This window comes from Carcharhinus amblyrhynchos, chromosome X (assembly GCF_965287045.1).
Source record: "Carcharhinus amblyrhynchos chromosome X, sCarAmb.v2.hapA, whole genome shotgun sequence".
NCBI lineage: Eukaryota > Metazoa > Chordata > Chondrichthyes > Carcharhiniformes > Carcharhinidae > Carcharhinus > Carcharhinus amblyrhynchos.
In genome coordinates this window covers 4,387,327-4,407,498 of record NC_137359.1, presented here as the reverse complement: position 1 = coordinate 4,407,498, position 20,172 = coordinate 4,387,327, and the positions used below count along the sequence as shown (strand labels likewise).

Here is a 20,172-nt window from a genome sequence, read left to right as displayed (position 1 = left end):
CCCTCAACCTAACTTCATGCAAAGGTCTGTTGACGTTGGGTGAGAATGTTCGGTTGTTGGGGGAATGCAGCTGGAAAATCCCTCCCAATATCCCTCTCTAATATAATTAATAAAATGAATAAATCTCTTTAATCCACCATACATGGCTTATCATTCAACTCAACAGCGCAATATTGCATTCCCTAAAAATTGAACCTCTATCTGATACAGCCCGCTCCCTCCACAACTGATACATGTACTCTCAAGACGACAGAATAGAGACCCTACAAATGATACAAACGTTCCTGCTGATACAAATGGTCCAAGCACAATGAACAGCACCAAATGGGCACCCAACAGCTAGAGGCCCGAGAGTAAATAGAGACACTCGAATAAGAAACATCCTCCCACCGATACAAACCCTCCAACAAAAACAGGACCTCTTACCAGTACAGATGTTCGAATTCATAGCCGTTCCGAAGTGGTGGAAATCCGAAAAAAAATGTTATTTTCCAACTGGCCATCAAACTACAGCTGATGCATTCTCACTGAATGAATAGACAAGTTGCCAGGAATTAATGATGTCTCCAGTGATCTTGAAATTAATCTGTACTCTTTCACTAATAGACCTGGTCAAACCTGCCTCATTGTATCATGTGCGGAGTTCAACTTGGGCAGATTTCCTCCTGAAGATTTGTCCTCCCTTTCCTGCATGCTGGAGGAAGCTTTGCCCTGTATCTCAACACGGGTTGTGTCTACCTTCCAACTGGAGAGTGGGGACAATGTAGGGGGGACATAACTTTGTGCTTAACCCGTGTTCTGCTAAGCCAAGCGTGTTGTATGGAGACAGTGTAGAGGCCTCTGACTGGTCAATGTTCCAAGGGGTCTTGCTGATTTCCTGCAGTTTATTTTGTAAATGGTACAACTGCTGTCACAGTGCATTAGTGCTAATTACTGTGTTAGAATTTGCAGTTGGACTTGGTAATGAGGGAATGGGATTTGTAGTGGAGACTGAGGATAGTGACTATTGTCTTCTCAGTTTTAAATTGGAGGAAACTGTTGCTAATCCAGTATCGGATGTGGGAGGAGCAGTTTGATAATTTAATAACAATGAAGGAATAGAGAAGGATGGGGGTGAGGCAGAGCTGGGTGCTGTCAGTGTATGTGTGAAAACTAACACGATGATTTTGGCTGCTGTCAACTAGTGGCAGTACGTAAATGAGAAATTGAAAGGGCCAAGGATAGATCCTGGAGGAAAATAAGTGCAAGTACTGAAGAGGAAAGTGACGTTGGAGATGGGGTGCTCATTTGAAAAGATGGTGGGGTTAAGAATGAGTTTTAGGATGGGTGATGACACTGGATTTTAAGAGGAGAGAGAGTGTCAGAAGAGCAAAACGATGTGAACAATTTAAGCAAAGGAGGCAAATTAGATCTCAGTTTAGTGAGAATAGAATCATAGGAGCAGAAGCTGGGTCTCATAGGCAAGATGAGCACTAACAGGACATCAGGGGAGATTGGAGAAAAATGTGGGTTCAGGACTCAAGGGGTAACATTAGAGACAGTTTTACCCAGTGGGCTAGTGGAAGTAAAAGAAGCAGCAGAGACAGCTGATGGGATTGTCTCAATCTTACTGACAAATAAGCTCCAGGAGCTCCTCCTACTTGTTGATGGAGAGAGGGAGAACCATTCAAAAAGAGCTAACTTGGGTGAGAGATAATAAAAAGATTGAACAGACTGTATTTTACATAATGCTGATTTATTTGACTTATTCCAGAATGTTAGCACCTGTAACTGAACTGGAGTTTATCATCAACAGAAACAGACCTCAATGAACGTGGTTCAGTCCTGTGTGACTGGCAGAAAAATCCAAACACTATAGTTATTTGTGAATTCGCTGGTGTTTCAGCAGGTTGTACGAGGTAATGAATCCCTTTCCACACTCACAGCAGGTGAAAGGCCTCTCCCCGGTGTGAAATCGCTGGTGTCTTAGCAGAGTGGATGAATGAGCAAAGCCTTTCCCACACATGGAGCAGGTGAATGGCCTGACCCCAGTGTGTATACGCTGGTGTGCCACCAGGACAGATGTGGTAGAAAATCCCTTCCCACACTCGGAGCAGGTGAATGGCCTCTCTCCAGTGTGACTGCGCTGATGAACAGTGAGGCTATGTGATGTCTTAAAACCAGCCCCGCAGTGAGAGCAACTGAATGGTCTCTCATCAGAGTGAACACGTTGATGGCGTGTTAGTTCCCCAGATCTTTTAAAACACTTCCCACAGTCTGGACAGTTGAAAGGTTTCTCATCAGTGTGAACTCGCTGGTGCTGCAGCAGTCGGGATGACTGCGTGAACCCCTTCCCACACTCAGAGCAGATAAACGGACTCTCCCCAGCATGAATTCTCTGGTGTTCCAGCAGGTGGGATGAAGTAATGAATCCTTTCCCACACACAGAGCAGGTGAATGGTTTCTCCCCAGTGTGAGTATGCTGATGATTTACCAGCCTGAACTTTTCATAGAACCCTTTCCCACAGTCCTCACATTTCCACAGTTTCTCCCCGGTGTGTCTGCGCCTGTGTTTCGACAGGCCAGACAATCGGCTGAATCCTTGTCCACACACAGAACACGTGTATGGTTTCGCCCTACTGTGAACGGTGCTTTTTCCTTCCATGTTCAAAATCCAGGTGACGCTAAATTGGGCAACTCTGTCAGATCCTGATGTGATGTTTGGTTTCAGTTTCCTGACTGCAAATCCTCCTGTTTTAACACCCTGTGCAATTTATTTAGAACAAAAATAAAGGGAGTGAGAGCACCACAAAAATAGAAAGGCATGTTGTGAAATTGAGAAGAATGAAACTGGTAATCTGTGACACCAACAGAAACACTATCACCTCCAAGTTCCCCTCCAAATCACACACTGTCCTGACATCCATGACCGGACGAACAAACATTTCTTCCATTTAAATATTGAGAAGACTGAAGCCATTGTCTTCAGTCCACACTACAGTCTCCTTGGACACTGACTCCCTCCCTCTCCCTGACAACTCCGAGGCTAAACCAGACTGCTCACAACCGTGGCGAAAATATTAAACCCAAGATGAGCTTCCAACCATATCTCCACATCATTACCAAGATTGCCTATTTCCACCTCAGTAACATCGCCCAGCTCCACCCAAGTCTCAGTTCAATTCTGCTGAAATTTTCATCCATTCCTTTGTTACCTCTAGACTTAACTATCCTAACGCCCTCCTGGCCAGCCTCCCACATTCAACCTCCCTGTAACCTTGAGGTCATCCAAAACTCTGTCGCCCCCATGCTTGCTTGATCCAAGCCTTGTTCACCCATCAGCCCTGAGCTCACTGACCTACAAAAGCTCCAGGCTAAGAAACAATTAAATGTTCAAAGTCTCATCCTTCTTTCCAAACTTCTGAATTTCCCAAATTTTAATTGTTCCACCTTTGCTGGCCATACCTTCAGGTGCTAAAACTTTTAGAATGTCCTCCCTTAGACAAGGTAGCAAAGAAAAGCTGTTCCCATTAGAAGATTAATAAAAAATTAAGACACAGATTTAAAATTTTGGGTAATCCAAGCAAGGATATGAAGAGGAAATTTTACAGAGTGAAAATGACCTAGAACTTTCACTCAAAAGACCGATAATATTCAGGTGCTGATGAACTGAGTGACTCTGTCAGGTTTTGATCCGATGTCTGAGTGTCATAGAATCCGTACAGTGTAGAAGGAGGCCATTCGGCCCATCAAGTCTGCACTGACCACGATCCCACCAACGACCTTTTCCCACAACCCCACATATTTACCCTGCTAATCCCCTGACACTCAGGTCAATTTATCGTGGCCAATCAACCTAACTTGCACATCCTTGGACTGTGGGAGGAAACTGGGGCACCTGGAGGAAACCCACGCAGGCACAGGGAGAATGCGCAAACTTGACACAGACAGTGACCTCAGGCCGGAATTGAACCCAGGTCCCTGGTGCTGTGAGGCAGCAGTGCTAACCCACTGTGCCACTTCTTGTTTATGTTCTAATACTCTGCAAGAGAAGTAACACGGAATTCACTGTCAGCCCACAATAGAAATTGGGAAGACATAAGAACATAAGAACATAAGAAATAGGAGCAGGAGTAGGCCATCCAGCCCTTCGAGCCTGCCCCGCCATTCAATAAGATCATGGCTGATCTGTTGTGGCTCAGTTCCACTTTCCGGCCCTCTCCCCATAACCCTTAATCCCCTCGCTTATCAAGAACCCATCAACCCGCTTCTTAAAAATATTTAGCGAGGCAGCCTCCACCACTTCAACGGGCAGAGAATTCCAGAGATTCACCACCCTTTGAGTGAAGAAGTTCCTCCTCAACTCCGTTCTAAACCGCCTCCCCTTTATCTTGAGGCTGTGCCCCCTAGTCCTACTGTCTTTTTTGAGCGGGAAGAGTCTCTCCACCTCTATCCTATCCATCCCATTCATCATCTTATACGTCTCAATGAGATCTCCCCTCATTCTTCTAAACTCTAACGAGTACAAGCCTAGTTTATTCAGCCTCTCCTCATAGCTCAACCCCCTCAACTCCGGTATCAGCCTAGTAAACCTCCTCTGCACTCCCTCCAGGGCCAAAATATCCTTGCGCAGGTGCGGCGCCCAAAACTGCACACAGTACTCCAGCTGCGGCCTCACCAATGCCCTATACAGCTGCAGCAAGACCTCCCTACTTTTATATTCAATCCCCCTCGCTATGAAGGCCAGCATCCCATTCGCCTTCCTGACCACCTGCTGCACCTGCAGGCTGGGTTTTTGCGACTCATGCACAAGGACCCAAGACACAAACATGTCTGTTGCTTTGAGTTTTGTGTGTAAATGTTCCCCTTCTAATCCCCTGTGAAAGGAGTTTCTAAAACCCATCAAGGAGAGGCGAGAAATTCGCAACATTGTCTTCTCCTGCTGCCTGGAGCAGGATGACTACGCATGCGCCCTGCTGCCCATTTCCCCTAGAAAGATGGCTGCCGGTAACTCGGGCCTGAAGCCGCCGCCCCGCAGCTGCTCACGCGGCCCGTTTGACGCGAATGCAGGGCCGATCGGTGCTTGTGACTGTTTCTAGCCCTCTATTGGCTATTTATGAAGCCTGTCCGCCCGCTCCGTTGCCTCCGTTACCGTCGTTAATGCGCAGTTTCTGTCCAGCGTCGGAGCCGAAGTACACATCAACCACTATCCGGTGTGCTCCAACGGTGCATCGTATCCGGCAGTGCGCATGCGCCATTGTTGACGCCCTACTGCGCCTGCGTAAGTCTCAACGGAGTGACCTTTTTGCTTGGTAAGAGCCCTAATGTTAACAGTGAAAACATCTTCAATAATCAATTAAGATGTATGATCCTATTATAATCGGAGCCATAGGACCAATGCATAAAATCCCTCCACTGTAGTTATGTCTTCGATATAATTAGCAGCTGAATAAACGACCAAGATTAGACAAAGGCAAAATACTGCAGATGCTGGCATCTGAAACAAGAACATAAAATCTCAGATCTCACTTCATCTCTGGAGAGAGAATAGACCCAACGTTTTGGGGCCATCCAGCGTTTTCTGTTTTTGTACCCCCAGTGAGATGTGAATTTACTGCAATCGCAGCAATAAGAGTAAACAACCGATTCCCAAAATCTAAACCGTGTCTTGCCATTGGGAATGTGCTGAATGTGAATCAAATCCTTTGAACCTTTTAAACATTGTGTTCTAGCACATGGGAAATGGAGGAAGTGGCTTTGCACATGTGTAGTATCTGAATTGTCTTTCTCCAGTGTGATTCTCCTGCTGTGTCAGTGATTTGGATAACCCAGCTAATCCTTTTGCACTTTCAGCAGTGAAGTATGTTTTCAGTATGGGATTTTCTTCTGGATTTCCAGCTCAGACAGGAATATCAGACCCTCCTTGTAATCAGTTCCACATTCCCAACTCTCTCCAGGTAAATAAAACCCAAATACTCTTCATGCTATTTATGTAAAATTAAGAAATAAATGCTGAAAATGTTTGGCAAATTTTACAGTGTCCATGGGTGAAAAACGATGTTTACATTTCGTATCATAGATGCTTATCAGAGTTTTTAGCCCTCCATTGGGGGGGTTCATGAAGCTTCTCCACCCACTCCTTAGCCTCTGTTACCTTCCCGTTTCTCTCCAACGTCAAAACCAAGATAACCGTCATGTGGTATCTGGAGTGTGCACACCGTGCATGCTCCATTGATAACCCACTCCTGCACGTATGCGAGTCTTTCCTGCAGCTTCTCTTTCTCTCAGATTCTGGGGAAGCACATTCCATCCGACATTAATATACATGATCCTATTATAATCCGAGCTGTAGGGCCAACTTACAAATATGCCAAATGAATTGATACAGAAAGGAAGACATGTAGGAACTCCACCTGTCCTGGCTGCAATTAATGATAAACCTTCTTGTGGTACTCCTGTTGAACAGCATTAACTTATCACAGCTCTGCTTTCATCACACGGGAAGCCAATGTGAAATTGTAAATAATTACAAAACGTAGCGATGTGCACAAAGACTGGAAAGAGAGTGTGCTTGTTGATAACAGAACATTTTGTCCGAGAAACATGTTTGTTGTGTAAGGGACAGCAAGGAATTGATATGGTTCAGGTCAGACTATCGTCCGGTGGCTCTGACATCCATTCTTATGAAGTGCTTTGGAAGGTTAGTCATGGCACAATTCAGTTCCAGCCTCCTGGACTACCTGGATTTACTACAGTTTGCCTACCGCCGCAATAGGTCCACAGCAGACGCCATTTCCATGGCCCTGCACTCAACCCTGGAACACCTAGATAACAAGGACACCTGTCAGCCTTCAACACCATTATTCCACAAAACTCATCTCCAAACTCTGTGGCCTGGGCCTTGGCACCTCCCTGTGCGACTGGATCCTGAACTTCCTAACACACAGACCACAATCAGTAAGGATAGGCAACAACACCTCCTCTACGATCATCCTCAACATCTTTCATCGCCTCCCTTACAGTACAAATATCTCCCACTTTCTATGCCTTTTAGATTTGACAAGGGTCATCTGGACTTAAAACTTCAGCTTTCTTCTCTCCTACAGATACTGCCAGACCTGCTGAGATTTTCCAGCATTTCCTCTTCTCTTTCAGATTCCAGTATCCGTAGTATTTTGCTTTTACATTAAAGAAAGATAGGCTATCAGGGTTCAAACAAGGCAAAACTTTACAGACAGCTTGTCCTGGTGAACTCATGCAAGAAAATGAAGCAGCAGAGACTGCTGATGGGATTGTCTAGATCTTAGTGACAAAGAAGGTCCATGACTCTTGTTATGGAGGAGCCAGGGGAGAGGGAGAAACCTTGAAAAGGAACTGACTTGTGTTGGAGATATTAAAAAGACGTGACACACTGCTTAACAAATAAATTATTTATTTGACTTTTATTCAGAAAGTTAGCACCTAAGTTGGAGTTCATTAGTATCAGCAGAAATAAATCCCAATGAACATGATTCAATCCTGCATGTGATTAACAGCACGGTCCTTCACTATAGTTACTTGTGAATTCGCTGGTGTCTCAGCAGATGTGATGACTGAGTAAACCCCTTTCCACACACAGAGCAGGTGAATGGTCTCTCCCCAGTGTGAACTCGCTGGTGAACAGTGAGTTGAGATAGTTGTCTAAACCTAGTCTCACAGTGAGAGCATTTGAATGGTCTCTGATCAGTGTGAACACGTTGATGGGATGTTAGTTCCTGGGAAGTATTATAACACTTCACACAGTCTCGACATTTAAAGGGCCTCTCGTCAGTGTGAACTTGCTGGTGTCTCAGCAGGTCGGTTGACAGAGTGAATCCTTTTCCACACTCAGAGCAGGTGAACGGTCTCTCTCCAGCATGAACTCGCTGGTGTGTCCGCAGGGCGGATGACTGAGTGAATCCCTTCCCACACTCAGAGCAGGTGAATGGTTTCTCCCCAGTGTGAGTGCGCTGGTGCTTAGTGAGGTCAGATGATCGCCTGAAGCCAGTCCCACAGTCAGAGCATCTGAATGGCTTCTCATCAGTGTGAACCCGTTGATGCTGCATCAGCGCCACAGAACTTTTAAAGCACTTCCCACAGTCTGGGCATTTATAAGGTCTCTCATCAGTGTGAACTTGCTGATGTGTCTGCAGGTTGGTTGAATTATTGAATTGCATTCCGCACTTGGAGCAGGTGAATGGCTTCTCCCCGGTGTGAACTCGCTGGTGTTTCTGCAGGGTAGACAACTGGCTGAATCCCTTCCCACACTCAAAGCAGCAGAACGGTCTCTCCTTAGTGTGAATTCGCTGGTGGACAATGAGATTAGATGACGTCTTGAACCCAGTTCCACACTCTGGGCAGCTGAACAGCTTCTCATCAGTGTGAACACGTTTATGGATCAGCAGTTCCCTGGGAGTTTTAAAGCACTTCCCGCAATCTGGACATTTGAAAGGTCTCTCGTCAGTGTGAACGCGCTGGTGTGCCAGCAGGTAGGCTGTCCGAATGAATCCCTTCCCACATTCAGAGCAGGTGAACCGCCTCTCCGCAGTGTGACTGCTACGATGAATTTCCACCTCAGATGGACAACTGAATCCCTTTCCAGAATCCCCACATTTCCACGATTCATTCGCAGTGTGAACAGTGCCGTTTCCTTCCATATTCAAAGGTCCTGAAAAATCCAAAGACTCTCACAGATCCTGAAATCCTGTTTGGTTTCCTGACTGAAAATCCTCTCCTCCTAACATCCTGTGAAATTGATTTAAAACAGAAGAAAGGGAGTGAGAGAGGACCCACAAAAACACAGACAGATTGTGAAACCGAGCTAGATGAATCTGGTAATTTGTGGGACCGGCACGAGGAAAAAGTGACCATAAAAGCTGCTGGATTGTTGTAAAATCCCAACTGGATCACTAATGTCCTTCAGGGAAGGGAACCCGAAATGTGATCTGGGACTGTGAACAAATTTAGCCCACAAAGGAGGAGAGGGCGAGAGAGAAATAAAGAGAGAGAGAGATAGAGGCTGGGGAAGTAGAGTGAAGGGGAGAGATATATATATTACACACCCCAACCAGCATTATGACAGAATCTTGGAAGATCTCGAAAGACCACAATAGTCATAGGTGTATCTGAACACCCTTGTCCCCAAATTCCCCTCCAGGTCATACACCAATATAGTTCCAAGTCAAATGCTGTGTGACTTGGAGTGAACCTGTAGCTGGTAGTTTTCCTCTACATTTGTTGCCCTTGACCTTTTTGGTAGTAGAGGTCATGGCTTTGGAATGTGTTGCTGCAGGACATTCTGTAGATGGCACACATAGCTACCTCTGTGGGCAGAGAAACTGGGGTTGATCTCCTTGAAGCAAAGGAAATTGAAAGGAGATTTGATAGAGGTGCACATGTTTATGATACAGTTTTTTCCTTGTGCATTTTACTTGAATCTATCATAATAGCAAAAGGATTACCAAACACAGATTTAATACTTGGTATAAGAGATACAGGGAGATGCAAGGAAGAAATTTTACACAGAGCATGTAATAACATGAAGCTCAATACTTACACTCAGAGGCTGATGATATTCAAGTCCTGACAAATCGAGTGACTTCATCCGACTTTGATGTGATGCTTGGGGAAATAAATAGTGATATCTTGAGAAGTGTACATATAACAGAGGAGGTGGTGCTGGAAGTCTTATAGCGTATCAAGGTAGTTAAATCCCCAGGACCTGATGAAGTGTATCCCAGGATGTTGTAGGAGGCTACGGAGGACATTGCAGGTCACCTAGCAGAGATTTGAAACAGTGACAGCCACGGGTGAGATGCCTGAAGATTGGAGGGTAGCAAATGTTGTGTCTTTGTTTAAAAAGGGCTGCAGGGAAAAGCCTGGGAACTACAGGCCACTGAGCTCACATCTGTGATGGGTAAGTTGTTGGAAGGTATTTTGAGAGACAGGATCTACAGGTATTTAGAGACACAAGGACTGATTACAGTCAGCATGGCTTTGAGTGTGGAAAATCATATCTCACAAATTTGATTGAGTTTTTCGGTCGATGAGGGCAGTGCAGTTGATGTTGTCTACATGGATTTTAGCGAGGCCTTTGACAAGGTACCACATGGTAGAATGTTGCACAAGATGAAATCTCTCAGGATCCAGGGTGAGGTAGCCAATTGGATACAAAATTGGCTGGATGACAGAAGACAGAGTGGTTGTTTTTCAAACTGGAGCCTGTGACCAGTGGTGTGCCTCAGGGATCAGTGCTGGATCCACTGTTATTTGTCACTTATAAGAACATAAGAACATAAGAAATAGGAGCAGGAGTAGGCCATCCAGCCCTTCGAGCCTGCCCCGCCATTCAATAAGATCATGGCTGATCTGTCGCTGCTCAGTTCCACTTTCCCGCCCTCTCCCCATAACCCTTAATCCCCTCGCTTATCAAAAACCCATCAACCCGCGTCTTAAAAATATTTAGCGAGGCAGCCTCCACCACTTCAAAGGGCAGAGAATTCCAGAGATTCACCACCCTTTGAGTGAAGAAGTTCCTCCTCAACTCCGTTCTAAACCGCCCCCCTTTTATCTTGAGGCTGTGCCCCCTAGTCCTATTGTCTTTTTTGAGCGGGAAGAGTCTTTCCACCTCTACCCTATCCATCCCATTCATCATTTTATACGTCTCAATGAGATCTCCTCTCATTCTTCTAAACTCTAACGAGTACAAGCCCAGTTTATTCAGCCTCTCCTCATAGCTCAACCCCCTCAACTCCGGTATCAGCCTAGTAAACCTCCTCTGCACTCCCTCCAAGGCCAAAATATCTTTGCGCAGGTGCGGCGCCCAAAAATGCACACAGTACTCCAGCTGCGGCCTCACCAATGCCCTATACAGCTGCAGCAAGACCTCCCTACTTTTATATTCAATCCCCTTCGCTATGAAGGCCAGCATCCCATTCGCCTTCCTGACCACCTGCTGCACCTGCAAGCTGGGTTTTTGCGACTCATGCACAAGGACCCCGAGGTCCCTCTGCACCGTCGCCTTATATTAATGATTTGAATGAGAATTTAGGAGGCATGGTTTGTAAGTTTGCAAGATTGGTGGCATAGTGGACAGTGATGAAGGTTATTGAGGATTGCAGTGGGATCATGAATGGCAGATGGAGTTTAATTTAGACAAATGCGAGGTAATGCATTTTGGTAGATCGAACCGGGCAGGACTTACTCAGTTAATAATAGAGCGTGAGGGAGTGTATTAGAATAAAGAGATGTGGGGGTACAGGTTCATAGCTCCTTGAAAGTGGAGTCACAGGTGCACAGGGTAGTGAAGAAGGCATTCAACATGCTTGATTTCATTGGTCAGAACATTGAATACAGGAGTTGGACATCTTGTTGAAGTTGGACAAGACATTGGTAAGGCCACACTGGAATACTCTGTACAGTTCTGGTCATCCTATTACAGAAAGGATTAAACTAGAAAGAGTGCAGAAAAAATTTCCTCAGATGCTACTGGGACTTGATGGTTTGAGTTATAAGGAGAGGCTGGATAGACTGGGACTTTTTTCTCTGGAGCGTAGAGGGGTGATCTTATAGAGGTCTACAAAATAATGAGGGGCATAGATCAGCTAGATAGTCAATATCTTTTCCTAAAGGTAGGGGAGTCTAAAACCGTGCCACCAGATAAGAGTCATGGAGTCTCACAGAAAGTGGCCCTTCATCCCATTGTGTCTTCATTTGGTCATCAAGCACCTATCTAACCTGTAGGGTGAAACTTTCCTACAGCAGCTGGTTAACAATCTGTTTAGTGTGAGGTTACCTCTACATTTTTTTTAGCTCAGACGCAGATCTCAAACTCTGCTGCTAATGGTTTCCAAATTCTGAGCGCTTTACTGCAGAGCATCCCAGTGCTTCCCTCAGGAAATGTACCCCTCCACCCTCCTCCCCCACCCCTTCTTTCCCACCCTTCTCCTTCTTCCCACAATCCTCCCGTCCCAACACTATTCTCTCCTTTTTACCCATCTCACCCCCCCCATTCTTATTCCTCACTCCCCACTCCTATCCTCCCCTCTCCCAGACTCCCCCATCCCCTTCCATAATTCCCCCCATCCCCTTCCATAATTTCCCCCCCCATCCCCTTCCATAATTTCCCCCCCATCCCCTTCCATAATTTCCCCCCCCATCCCCTTCCATAATTCCACCCCCCAGACCCATACCTCTCCGCACCCACTCACCCCAGACCCCATCTCTCTCCACACCCCTCTCTGCTCCCCACCCCCCCTCACCCTTGCCTCCCCACCCCCCCTCACCCTTGCCTCCCCACCCCCCCTCACCCTTGCCTCCCCACCCCCCCTCACCCTTGCCTCCCCACCCCCCCTCACCACCCTCGCCTCCCCACCCACCTCACCACCCTCAAGATACAAACTATACTAATCCCATTTACCTGCATTGGGCCTATGCCGACTTATACCTCAGCAATTCAAGTGCTTGTCCAGGTGCTTAACTGTTGTGAGAGTGCCTGCCTTCACCACCCACTCAGGAAGTGCATTCCATATTTCCATAACCCCCGGGTGATATTCCCTCAGGCACAGTAGCACAATGGTTAGCACTGCTGCCTCACAGTCCAAAGGACTGAGGATCGATTCCCGGCTTGGGTCACTATCTGGGTGGAGTTTGCGCATTCTTGCCGTGTCTGCGTGGGTTTCCTCCCACAGTCTGAAAGACGTGCTGGTTAGGTGCATTGACCCAAACAGGCGCAAGTGGGTTGCGACTAGGGGATTTTCATAATAACTTAATTGCAGTGTTAATGTAAGCCTTACTTGCAACTAATAAATAAGAAAGCTTCATCTTGATCTACCGTGGGGAAAATATTCTTACGATCTACCCTATCTATTTTGTCCACCTCTATCAGATACACCCCCTCAGCCTCCTCTCCTCCATGGGAAACAAAGCCAGACTGTCCCGTTGTTCCCAACATTGAAGAACATTGCCCCAACAGGGGGACTGGGCATGCGCTGTCCTCACCTTGCCCCCAACAAAAATGGGGACTAGGCATGCGCTGTCCTTATAATGCCCCTCAGAAACATGGCAACGGCCCAGGCGTACACCCGCACGTTGCCGACTGGAAACATGGCGGCTGTGAAGTCTGATCGGAAACGGGGAAAGAAACTCGGCTTTGCTAGGTGCAAGCGGGGAATTCTTTCATTGTGCGCTTGCGGTTTACACAACATGTTTATAAAGCATCTGCCCCCACCCATCGGATCCATCGTTCCCTCCAAGCCACCATTTCACCCACTTACCGATTAGAAATCAGATCACTTTCTTCCCATCGCCATTACTCATACAGCGCATGCTCCACTCCCAGCCCCGCCCCTCATTCATTTTAATTCGTCGGAGGACCAGCCGCTCCCGCTCGGTCCTCCAGCCCCGCCCCCTCTTTCTATTGGTCCAGAGTTGCTGTCTATCAGCCGGACATTGTGACGGTTTCAGATGGTGGGCGGGGCCACAGCCTCAGGCTGAGTTGCTGATTATTGGCAGTATTTTGTGTTTGGGAATTAGAGCTAGAGATGGATGGTCAGTTCCCCTGGGGCTGGGGGATTCACACTCATTTCCCCAGGACACTCATTATCACCGCAACTTTACAGGAGAAAGTCCCCACTTCAATCCCTCCTGCAAACTTTGTTTAAAATTGTTACTGAGAAGAAATTAACAGTGAGCTTATTTTCATGTTGAACAGGGGGACAGTCATTATCACATTCTTTAAAAGCTGCCTCTTCATCTTTGAATAGGAACAGTTAGTCAGAGAAAACTGATCCACTGTGACCCAAAAATAAGATACTGCAGATGCTGAAAATCCCACCTCAAAACACAAAATTTTGGAAAAACCCAGCAGGTCAAATAGCTTCTATGAAGGGGGAAACTGAGTGAATGTTTCAGGTTGCTAACAATATATCCCCATAATATTGAACAGCTCTATGAAATCTAAGTTTAACCGTCTTTGCTCTAAAGATAACAATTCTAGACTCTATAATCTCTCCACAGAATTGAATTACCTCATCCCTGGACATGATGCGAGGCAGAGGATTGACCGATTGTGGAAAAATGGCAGGTGGGGAAAATGAAGACTAGTGGCGTGCTGCAGGGATCAGTGCTGGGGCCTCAACTGTTTACCGTACACCTAGATGATCAGGAGGAGGGGGCTGTGTGTAGGGTAACAAAGTTTGTTGATGACACAAAGATGAGTGGAAAAGCGAATTGCGTGGAGGACACGGAAAGTCTGCACAGAGATTTGGATAGGCTGAGTGAGTGGGCGAGGACCTGGCAGATGGAGTATAACGTTAGCAAATGTGAGGTTATCCACTTTGGTAGAAATAATACTAGGAGGGATTATTATTTAAAGGATGAAAAGTTGCAGCATGCTACAGTGCAGAGGGACCTGGGGGTCCTTGTGCATGAATCACAAAAACCCAGTCTGCAGGTGCAGCAGGTGATCAAGAAGGCGAATGGAATGTTGGCCTTTATAGAGAGGGGGATAGAATATAAAAGCAGGGAGGTCTTGCTGCAACTGTACAGGGCACTGGTGAGGCCGCAGCTGGAGTACTGTGTGCAGTTTTGGTCACCGCATTTGCGAAAGGATATATTGGCCTTGGAGGGAGTACAGAGAAGGAGATGAGGGGGTTAGCCTATGAAGAGAGATTGAATAGACTGGGTCTGTACTCGTTAGAGTTTAGAAGGCTGAGGGGGGATCTTACAGAGACTTACAAGATAATGAAGGTGCTAGATGGGGTAGAGGTAGAGAGATTCTTTCTGCTTAGAAAGGATAGCAGAACTAGAGGGCACAGCCTCAAAATAAGTGTGGGGGGGGCAGTTTAGATCAGAGTTGAGGAGGAACTTCTTCACTCAAAGGGTGGTGAATCTCTGGAATTCTCTGCCCATTGAAGTGGTGGAGGCTACCTCGCTGAATATATTAAGTCACGGGTAGATAGGTTTCTGATAGACAGGGGAATTAAGGGTTATGGGGAGAAAGTGGGAAAGTGGAACTGATCCACTTCAGATCAGCCGTGATCTTGTTGAATGGCGGGGCAGGCTGGATGACCTATTCCTGCTCCTATTTCTTATGTTCTCATGTTCTTATGTTCTTAACGCCGGCATCTCCACATCTTGCGCTTAACTAACCAGCGGGGGCAGCATGGTGGTTAGCACTGCTGCCTCATAGTGTTCAATTTGGACCTTGGGTCACTGTGTTTGTGTGGAGTTTGCACATTATCCTTGTGTCTGCATGGATTTTCAGCCAGTGCTCCAGTTTCCTCCCACAGTACAAAGATGTGCAAGTTAGGTTAGCAACGCTAAATTGCCCCATGGTGTCAAGGGGGGATTGGCAGGGTAAACAGGGATTGGGCCTGGGAGGGATTGTTGTCAGCGCAGTCTTGATGGGCCAATGGGCCACCTTCTGCACTGCAAGATTCTATGATTAACTCTTAATGTTCACTTAGTACATTAGTTGTTCAACCTTTCCATAGGGGTGGGTAAGATGTACCTGGAAAGACAGAGGAAGAGAGCCTGCAGAACTGACTCCAGAGTCATCACCTGCAGGCGAATAGAGAGGGATAGGGAGACGTAGGGAAAGAACTGTGTCAAAGGAGCTTAATTCTGCAGTGCTGAGTCAGTCTTGGGATAGAGAGAAGAAATGGAGCTGACAGGGGCACAGAGTTTGAGAATCATAATAAATCACTGTATTCTGCAAACTCTGTATCAGAACCTCGAGGACTGGTGTTTGCAGAATGGGGACCCTTTTCCTGGATGGGTTGCAGAACACCAGCGATGCCATCCTGGCTGGAGAACAGAGTGGGGCCTGAGGTTACCAGTGACAAGGGGAAAAATGATTAACTCATTGATTTCATTCTTATGCTGCGCAACAGAGCAAGAGAACTGACTCCACCTAGAGTGGAGAAAGTGAGCAGTCAGAGAGGGGGAGAGCAGTCATGCTAGATGGTTCAATGGGTTTGGAATTCAGCACAGTTTTGGGTGAACAAGAAAGAAGCTCCAGCTCTTCCAGCCCTTCCGGCTGATTGACGGCAGCTCTGGACCAATAGGAAGTGAGGGGCGGGGCTAGATGGCGGAGCGGCTGGTCCTCCAACCAATCGGAGTGAGTGAGGGGGCGGGGCTGGGAGTGGAGCATGCGCAGTGTGAGCAATGGCGATGCCATTGTTTGAAGTGGGTGTTCGGTGAGTGTATATAAAGGCGAAACGGAGGGAGAGGTAGATCCAGTGTGTGGGCAAAATGGCTGCGTAAATATGTTGTGTAAGCCGAAAGAGAAATTCCCGGTTCCTATTTGTAGCGGAGCAGAACCGCAGTTTGTTCCCAGTTACAGACCTGAGTTCACCGCCTCCATATTTCCAGCAGACAATGCGGTGCAGGGCAGCCATCTTTGTGAGGGGCAATATGCAGCAGGGCGCCTGCGCAGTCTCCATAATAAGAACATAAGAAATAGGAGCAGGAGTAGGCCATCTAGCCCTTCGAGCCTGCCCCGCCATTCAATAAGATCATGGCTGATCTGTCGTGGCTCAGTTCCACTTTCCCACTTTCTCCCCATAACCCTTAATTCCCCTCGCTTATCAAAAACCCATCAACCCGGGTCTTAAAAATATTTAGCGAGGCAGCCTCCACCACTTCAACGGGCAGAGAATTCCAGAGATTCACCACCCTTTGAGTGAACAAGTTCCTCCTCAACTCCGTTCTAAACTGCCCCCCCTTTATCTTGAGGCTGTGCCCCCTAGTCCTACTGTCCTTTCTGAGTGGGAAGAATCTCTCCACCTCTATCCTATCCATCCCATTCATCATCTTATACATCTCAATGAGATCTCCCCTCATTCTTCTAAACTCTAACGAGTACAAGCCTAGTTTATTCAGCCTCTCCTCATAGCTCAACCCCCTCAACTCCGGTATCAGCCTAGTAAACCTCCTCTGCACTCCCTCCAAGGCCAAAATATCCTTGCGTAAGTACGGTGACCAAAATTGCACACAGTACTCCAGCTGCGGCCTCACCAATGCCCTATACAGCTGCAGCAAGACCTCCCTACTTTTATATTCAATCCCCTTCGCTATGAAGGCCAGCATCCCATTCGCCTTCCTGACCACCTGCTGCACCTGCAGGCTGGGTTTTTGCGACTCATGCACAAGGACCCCGAGGTCCCTCTGCACCGTCGCCTGCTGCAGTTTTTCACCCTGTAAGTAATAGTTGGGGTATAGTTAAGTAATCATTGTTGGGGGCAATGTGCAGCAGGGCGCCTGCACGGTCTCCATCATTGTTGGGGACAATGTGCAGTAGGGCGCCTGCATGGTCTCCATCATCGTTGGGGGCAATGTGCAGCAGGGTGCCTTCACGGTCTCCATCATTGTTGGGGGCAATGTGTAGCAGGGCGCCTGCACGGTCTCCATCATTGTTGGGGGCAATGTGTAGCAGGGTGCCTGCACGGTCTCCATCATTGTTGGGGGCAGTGTGCAGCAGGGCGCCTGCACGGTCTCCATCATTGTTGGGGGCAATGTGTAGCAGGGTGCCTGCACGGTCTCCATCATTGTTGGGGGCAATGTTCTTCCATCTCCTCGGGAATGTGCCATTTTTCAGAAGTCTGTGGTGTAAGTGGTCTGGCATGAAAATTAAAGTAAGAAAAGGATCGTGGACAAAGCAACTTGTAAAACGCGCTGTAGTCTACTGCTCTGGTGCTTAGAGTTTGACACTTTCATTGCTGCTTTGATTGCAGGTCAGGAAATGAAGATTTATTGCTCTGCTCCAAGACAAGTGTCAGTTATTTCCCAGGAGAACACACAAATCTCAGTCTCGCCTTGTGTCTCGTCCTTGCTGAAGTGATCACCCTGAGCAAATTCAGCAGGAAGTTTTCTTGTCCTTTCTGGCAAGAGATTTGGGAACCAGACGAGTTTAAAGACAGTTGAAATGGCACCGGCCCTTAACTGCAGCTCAGTGTGTTTCTGACTGCAGATAACTTTTGATCGTTGCACAGTTCAGGATCATCTGTTCAGGGTGGCACGGTAGCACAGTGGGTTAGCACTACTGCTTCACAGCCTCAGGGACCTGGGTTCGCTTCCCGGCTTGGGTCACTGTCTGTATGGAGTTTGCACATTCTCCCTGTGTCTGCGTGGGTTTCCTCCGGGTGCTCCGGTTTCCTCCTGCAGTTCTAAAGATGTGCGGGATAGGTTGATAGGCCGTGCTAAAATTGCCCCTTAGTGTCCAGTGATGCATAGGTTAGTGGGTAAATATGTAGGTATATAGGTTAGGGTCTGGGTGGGATTGTGGTTGGTGCAGACTCGATGGGCCAAATGGCCTCTTTCTGCACTGTAGCGTTTCTATTCTATGATCGTAGAACCTCCAAAGTGGAGGAGGAGGCTATTCAACCAGTCGAGTCTGCACGGACGCTCTGAAAGAGGTTCTAACTGAGAAGGCCTTTCGCCCTATAACTGTACACATTTACATGGCTAATCTCCCCAACCTACACATCTATGGACACTAAGGGGCAATTTATCATGGAATCTCGACAGTACAGAATGAGGCCATTCAGCTCATCAAATCTCAGCCGACCACAATCCCACCCAGGCCCCATTCCTGTAACCTCTCACATTCACCCTGCTAACTCCCCTGGCACTAGGATCAATTTAGCATGGCCAATCTGCCTAACCTACACACCTTGGACTGTGGGAGGAAACCCATGCAGACACAGGAAGAATGTATAAACTCCACACAGTTAGTTGCCCAAGACCAGAATCAAACCTGGGTTCCTGGCGCTGTGAGGCAGCAGTGCTAACCACTGGGAAGGGGAATTACAACAACTTGTCCATCAAACTGCTTCACAGTTACAGTGTTTTATTGATGAGGCATAACAATGCTGTGTGTTAAAGCCAGTGATAATTTCATTTTATTTTGTACCTTTAACGTCATAAATCTTTCCAAGTCACTTCACTGAAATGTGAGAAAGTAACATTTAACACTGAACCACGTAGGGAGATATTAGGGCACGTAACCAAATGCTTGGTCAAAGAGGAAGGTTTTACAATGAATCTTAAAGGAGGAAAGTGCAGTGCAGAGGGTTAGAGAGGAAATTCCAGAGCTTGTGGTCCAAGAAAATGAAACGAAAGTCACCACTAATGGATTGATAAAAATCAGGAATATTTAATAGCTTGGAATTTAACGAGTGTAGAGATAATGGAGGGGGTGTGGCTGGAGGAGATTACAGAGATAGGGATGGTCACAACCAGGGAGGAAATCACGGATTGAGAATTTTTAAATGTTAAAGCTTCCTATCCCAGGATCTTTGTCGGTCAGTGAGCGCAGTGGTGATGGGTGAAAAAGTATTGGTATGAGTAAACAGATGAGATTTAGAAGATCTCAAGATTACAGCGAGGTTGAATGTTGGGGGGGGGCAACTGGGAAGTTGTTTGGGTAGTTAATACTGATACTCTAATGCTGATACTCTCATCCATTTCTTTGTTACCTCTAGAATTAAAAACAAATTTTTTTTGTTCTTAGTTCTAGAGGTAACGAAGGAATGGATGAGAGTATCATCAGCAAATGAGTGGGGACTGGAGCGGAGTCGGGCGAAGTTACTGAGGTGGAAATAGGCGGTCTTGGTGTGGGTATGGGTCGGAAACTCACCTCGGAATGAAGTATTTCACCGTGTTTGTAAACAAGGCTGGTTCAGCCTCAAGACAGTTGCCAGGGAGAAAGATGCAGTCAGTGGCGAGGGAGTTTAATCTGGGACGGAAGGCAATGGCTTCAGTCTTCCCAATATTTAAATGGAGGATAGTCTCTTTATCCCAGTACTAGATATCTAACAAGTCAGGGTGGCGTGTGACTTGCTGATGAACTTGTCGGTGTCACATACAAAGGCCAGGGTTTGCAGGTGTGGATGTTGAGGATTTGGGAGAAGCTGTCCGGTTCAGTTCCGGTCAGTCTGATGGTTTGTACATCGCTCTCCTTCTCCCTCTACTTCTTCAGTTCTCTTTCTCCCTCTGTCTCTATCCCTTGTTCAAAAGGGTTCCCTTCCCTGAAGGACATTAGTGAACCAGTCGGATATTTACAACAATCTGTCGTTTGCATGGTCACTTTTTCCTCGTGTTGGTCCCACAAATTATTATTTTGATTCAGCTTAATTTCACAACCTGCATTTTTGAATTTGTGGGTTCTCTCTC

General features: G+C 46.9%; 1 protein-coding gene across 1 annotated transcript; it reads right to left on the bottom strand.

The window, feature by feature from the left end:
- Positions 1 to 1,736: 1,736 nt before the first annotated feature.
- LOC145361914 (uncharacterized) lies at positions 1,737 to 13,313 on the bottom strand. The gene is made up of 5 exons (XM_080217899.1): positions 13,272 to 13,313; positions 9,554 to 9,618; positions 7,537 to 8,742; positions 6,134 to 6,182; positions 1,737 to 2,743 (listed from the first exon to the last, which is right to left on the bottom strand). The coding sequence occupies exons 3-5, from the start codon at positions 8,652 to 8,654 to the stop codon at positions 1,859 to 1,861; spliced, it is 2,052 nt and encodes a 683-aa protein (XP_080074025.1). The 5' UTR covers positions 8,655 to 8,742; positions 9,554 to 9,618; positions 13,272 to 13,313; the 3' UTR covers positions 1,737 to 1,858.
- Between the last annotated feature and the right edge of the window lie 6,859 nt (positions 13,314 to 20,172).

Coding starts and splice junctions, on each gene's coding strand:
- LOC145361914 (XM_080217899.1), bottom strand. CDS start 8,654: ATGGAAGGAAACGGCACTGTTCACACTGCGAATGAATCGTGGAAATGT. Junction 6,183..7,536: donor AGACACCAGCGAATTCACAA/GTAACTATAGTG, acceptor TGCACACTCCAG/ATACCACATGACGGTTATCT. Junction 2,744..6,133: donor CGTTGGAGAGAAACGGGAAG/GTAACAGAGGCT, acceptor TAAATTGCACAG/GGTGTTAAAACAGGAGGATT.